This window comes from Branchiostoma floridae, chromosome 1 (genome assembly GCF_000003815.2).
Source record: "Branchiostoma floridae strain S238N-H82 chromosome 1, Bfl_VNyyK, whole genome shotgun sequence".
Lineage (NCBI taxonomy): Eukaryota > Metazoa > Chordata > Leptocardii > Amphioxiformes > Branchiostomatidae > Branchiostoma > Branchiostoma floridae.
Window position 1 is genome coordinate 18183764 of NC_049979.1, and position 5445 is coordinate 18189208.

General features: G+C 40.5%; 1 protein-coding gene across 1 annotated transcript in view; it reads right to left on the reverse strand.

The window, feature by feature from the left end:
- Nucleotides 1-5445, reverse strand: part of LOC118420976 (rho guanine nucleotide exchange factor 11-like) — a gene marked incomplete in the record, with an annotated part of 52423 nt that overhangs the window by 30367 nt on the left and 16611 nt on the right. Inside the window, 7 exon segments of the mRNA XM_035828085.1 lie at nt 1737-1872; nt 2228-2331; nt 2585-2780; nt 3657-3737; nt 4071-4180; nt 4604-4661; nt 5155-5204. Coding sequence (XP_035683978.1) covers nt 1737-1872; nt 2228-2331; nt 2585-2780; nt 3657-3737; nt 4071-4180; nt 4604-4661; nt 5155-5204 — 735 coding nt within the window.

Genomic DNA, 5445 nt, shown 5'->3' on the forward strand with positions numbered 1-5445 from the left:
CTTAACTGTAGCTAAGAAGGCTGGACTGTCTACTGATGTGCTTACACGCATTTACTTGGTATTTATTCGTCCCTTGTTAGAGTATGCCAGTCCAGTGTGGGGAGGGCTGCCTAATCACCTTTCCCATTCGCTCGAGGGAATACAAAAGCGTTGTTGTAAGATCATTGGGATACCTGTAGAGTCCTTGCCTTCCTTGTCCATGAGGCGAGATCAGGCAACATTGCGAACCATTCAAAGCATTCTGAAAGATGACGGCAGTCCTCTACATGAGTTTATATCTACCACACAGAGCAACTACAGCCTGCGACGTCCTAGACAACCCACTCCCTCCTTCAGTAGGACGAATAGGCACGCCCAGTCTTTCATGCCCCGTGCACTGAAACTCTACTCAAAGAGCTGTACAGTATAGTAGATTTTATAATGTATGTCCTATCTTAATTTTATTGGAAATTGTATTTTAATTGATTTTAATCCTACTTGTGTATTATCTTGCATTATACGGTCTTAATGTGCAGCGCCCTTGTGGGCCAACAGATTTCATGTGCCTGTTTGTACAGTGCACGTGCAAGTTGGACTCAAATAAAACTGAACTGAACTGATTATACTATGATAGCAACTTATACCAACACTCAACTGATAACAGACCTGATTTATTCTTTTCAAACCGAAATAAAAGTTAATTCAACACATAAACGATACATGGAGTCATTGTTGTATAGAAATGTGCCACTGGCGAACGGAGAAAAAAGAAACATGTCGGCTTTGTTTACTAAGTACGTACACGCCGTGACATGGCTGCGATAACAATTTACTTAGTACATTGTCCTAGTTTTGCTAGATTTCTACAAGTTACGAACGTAACAAACAATAAAACTGAGTAGTACTTATCTTTACAAATACAAGGAAGGCTATGGAATAGCAGCAGGTTTACAACAATAACAGCCGGGGAATATTTTTCATGACTAAGAAACGTGGCAAACACAACTCCGCTTACATGCCGAAAATAAGACGTCAGTTTTATAATTCTGAGTTAGAACTACTGTAAATATGGGAGAGATAAACTCTTCACCTTCTTGTGTACAACTTGTGTCCACAAATTACACTGAAAGTATAAAACTTAGTGCCGTCTTTCACGCTGAAAAAATTTCAAAATGGCGCCCGCGTCGCTTGGCTTGGCGTGGGTTATCCCGTCAGCCTATGCGGCAAATATAATTGCGACATAACAGAGGTCATTGACCCTGCTGCGTTCCGTGCGTTCCGTGCGCTGTCGTCAAATCACGGCCGAAATGAGCTCAACAATGAGACAGTGACATTTTTTATTGAGTACACCAACTTTAGACATTGTTTGAATGGGAAGTATGAACAGTAAGGCGTAAATGCCGTCTTTGACGGCATGACTAGTGTTGCGGTGTGGGTGGGAGGGGGGCACTCGCTACCGGATCATAACGTAACTTTCGAAAAATATTTGAAACACCCGCTCGCGAACTCAAAGATCTCGCGAACTCCCGATTTGCTCAAACTCGCGAAATTAAGTGCTCGCGAACATAAATGAACTTACACTAAGTTACAGTACTGTCATTTCAGTTCCACACAAAACAATACACAATGAAAACTAAATTTCTCTGTTACTACACAGTATGACAATACTACAGTATGTATCATAGTGTACTCATCAATATTGATAATAGACAGTAAGTTGCAACTACTAATTATTTCTCTACTGTACCCTACTGTACCTGATGAACTACTCCTGGTTTTCTTGGATGGAGGAGCAGCATCAGGGTCAGAGTGTCTCTGCTGGGAGGAGGGGGTAGTCAGGAGCTGCTGGAAGGCACCCTCTGAGTGGGAGCGCATGTGTGTGTGGCCACGGGGCTGGGGACAGATAGGACGGGACAACAACATTGAACCAAGGAAAATGGAGATGGATGTCTCTACCAGTGATATTAAATAAAACATCATTAATCATAACTGCTAAGCTACCCTCTATTGAACAAGAAAAATCATCAGACAACTTCTACTGATTACCAGTTGATGAATGTTCAAGATGCTTGATTGCATTTATCAAATAAGGGAAATATACAGTCATGACCTTAATAGGGAACATGCAAGATTAGAAACGGTCCATCAAAAGAATATCTGACCTTAATATGTCAACAAGAAGAAAATATCTAATCAAACCACAACATAATGTATAATTCTATAAAAAATCACAAAAAATATGTATCACCTTTGGTTCATCTTGAAAATCTGAACTCTCTGAACCCGTGGACCCCTTGAGATAGGTTGTTATCCTCAGTGGTGGGCTGTAGGCATTGTTGGGCTGAGGCACATCTGTAATGGTTTTAAAAAACAGGGTAGAAATAGATAGTAATTATTGACTCTCAAGGTGGTTGATGACTCAATTGGTTTGACAATCCTTCAAGCCCTTTGATCATACTGGTAGAAAGAGAACCTAATAATCATCAGCTACTTGACTCAACATCCTTTGAAACAGCAGGAGATCCTATCAAATTTCAGTAGCTAGAACCAGCCCACATCATCATCACAGCCCACACAGTAACACATATACAATGTTTACCCTGACCTGGTAGTCTATCTTGTCCCTCATCTGCAGGATCTGCTACAGGAGGGAACATGGGGGTTTCAGGAACACCGTGGTGCCGGCTGATTCCTGTCAGCTCAAACAGCTTCTGTTCCAACGTTCTCACTCTGGTCGATGCACCTGCGAAATCCCTCTGCAGTTTTGTGGATGGATTCCTTGAATAGTCATCTTTGATTTTCTGTGGAATAATAAAAAATATTCATATCACCTGAACAGTGTCAGAATACAACATAACATGTCTGTGTTCCAGCTCTTTCCATAATCATGATTGTGTAATGAGTAGTGTCTGCAATACATGGCAAGACCATTAAGTCTTTATTTAATTTCTAGGTATTTCTCAGTTGTGGTGATAGAATTTGAGCCTTTGCTTCAGATGTGAAGACTGATCTATCCTTTTGATCTGACAATGTTAAAGCAGATTATCAAGCACCAGTGCAGCATAGCTCTTATATAAAGATCTTATAACTAGTGTAAAACCTTTCTGTTTTGACGGCAGGTAAGGTAGCTGGTTAGGTTTACAGCTGATCCAATGGGCTTTCTTACCTGAAATACCTTTGACATGATGTAGAGTCTCTGGCCTGATACGGCCTTGGATTTCATGGGGAAGGTATGGCTGGGGGAAACATTTATGAGCTGTTCTGCATTTGCACTTAATGGCTACAGGGGGTCAGACACAGAAAAAAGGAAATGAACTAGATAAGTATTTCTGTGTAATCTACAACGATCTACAACGTCCATGTAGCACAAGGTGCCATGGTTGCAAAATGCTTCAAGAACCTATTGTCAAGGGTGAGGTGAAGGTATTTACATGTATGTACAAAGAAACTTTAATTGCTGAAAGAACCACTACAGATGCTACCACAGGCAAAATACTGTAATTTTCTGTTATAGACAGGTTTGTTATGGTGTTGAAGGCATAAGATTCTCATATCATTCCTTTAACATGTATCTTTTTAAAAATCTGATGTACATGGAAATGTTATGTGAAAATAGTATGTTAGTCTGCTGATGTTTTTTTACACGTTGACTGTAGTTACTACCAACAATGTAATACCTCATAATATTCCTGTTCTTGTTCCAGCATCTTGCGGAAGGTGTTGACTCGCTCCAGCTTGGCTGCCTCTTCTGACTCAGGCTGCAGAATAACACAGGTGCTTCTTTACAAACCAAAAATTCATCACCTTATGGCACCTGCAAGGCTTCTTCCTACCTTGCTATATCAGCAACCATTGATCATCTAACACAACTTATTCTACATACATCATATAAAGTAACAACAAATACCACAAACAACAGTACAACTTTGTTGCTTTACTAGTTACAGGATAAATATTTCATGATTATTACCTGGTGGTGAAGATTTAACTATTCCAGCAGACTTGACATCTTATATACCTTCATACAAATCAATATTTATGATCTATATGAATATGAGATCTACATTTACTACAGAATCCAGAGCCCTTACCGTTGCAGCCACAGGTGCTGTGATCTTCTTCTGCTCGTGAGGGGGTGGGAGGGGGGTCTGGTTGGAGCCTGGTGGTCTGCCCAGTAATGTTAGTGCCACATAAGGACCAGCTGTGAACAGAAAAAAACAGACATGATATTAGAAGATATAAATTCAATGATCTAACCTATCTTAAAGATAATAACATGCCCTTCAATATAAGCTACAGTTGAACCTTTTTTCAGTACAGACCCCAGCCTTTCATGGAATGTCCTTTAATCCCTTGATCATCCTATAATCCATGGCTCAAAATGGCCTTTCTGATGTACCTTAGCAACAAGGCATAAGTACAAGTGTACTGTCATGTAATTTTTGCTGACAGTAACAGTCTCTATAGAATCCAATTGTAGCCAGCAGATTTCTTCAATTTGTTTACCAATATCATGATGCCATCATTATCTTCATTAATAGAACACTCTGTACATCATTATGTTGCACGTGTCTAGAATGAGGGTCAGGTTTACAGAATTTTGGAGAAGACAAGAGATACTTACATTTGATGAGTTTCACAACCTCTATGTGGTTAGACTGTGTAACCAGCGTTCCATTCACCTGAAATGGAAACATTTGACTATTCATAGGTTGTCAGCAAAACAACAAGCACTAAGGCATCACTAAGTTTCCCAAAATGTTGTGTTGGTGAGGTAGTGATCTAAATTGTATGTAGACGTGTCATGATTAATCTCATTTTTGGCACAATCATTGAACAGCAAAAGCAAAATTCCAACCTTGTAAGCTGTTATTAAAGGCTTGCAAACTAAAACAGATAATGGTGGGAGGATTATGATGAATATTTTATCAAGCCTTCCATAATTATAATCTATAAGTACCTAAATGTCAGCTTTGGTGTCCTTACACCAGAAACATTTATCTAGGACAACAGTACAAGGAGACCTGCCAGCCAGCCACACCTACCTATTGTTACCTGGCAGATGCAGAAGTGAGCAAACATTTCTGGCATTTCAACAACAGCTGAAACTAGCCCTCTGTGGATTGTGATGCTCCCTTCGTGGGTTATGTCAGGTGCAACAGAAAAACAACTCACCTTGATGATTCTGTCTCCCTGCTGTACCCCTGCCCTCTGTGCGGCTCCCTCTGGAATGAAATAGAGAAAGAATTTGTCCTAAATTCTGCTCACCTTTTCCCCTGCAGGTATGAATGTACACCCTTGTTTTAAAGCCCAGTATCTTAAACCTGCATGACGTCAAAGAAAGCAGTGTATCATCCCCGTGTCCAGCGAGACACTGGGACAGCTTATTGCCGGGTCAGGTGACTATACCTGTCTCCCAAACCTGGTCACTCTGCTACTTACCAACACAGGATAACGCAAGGGAGA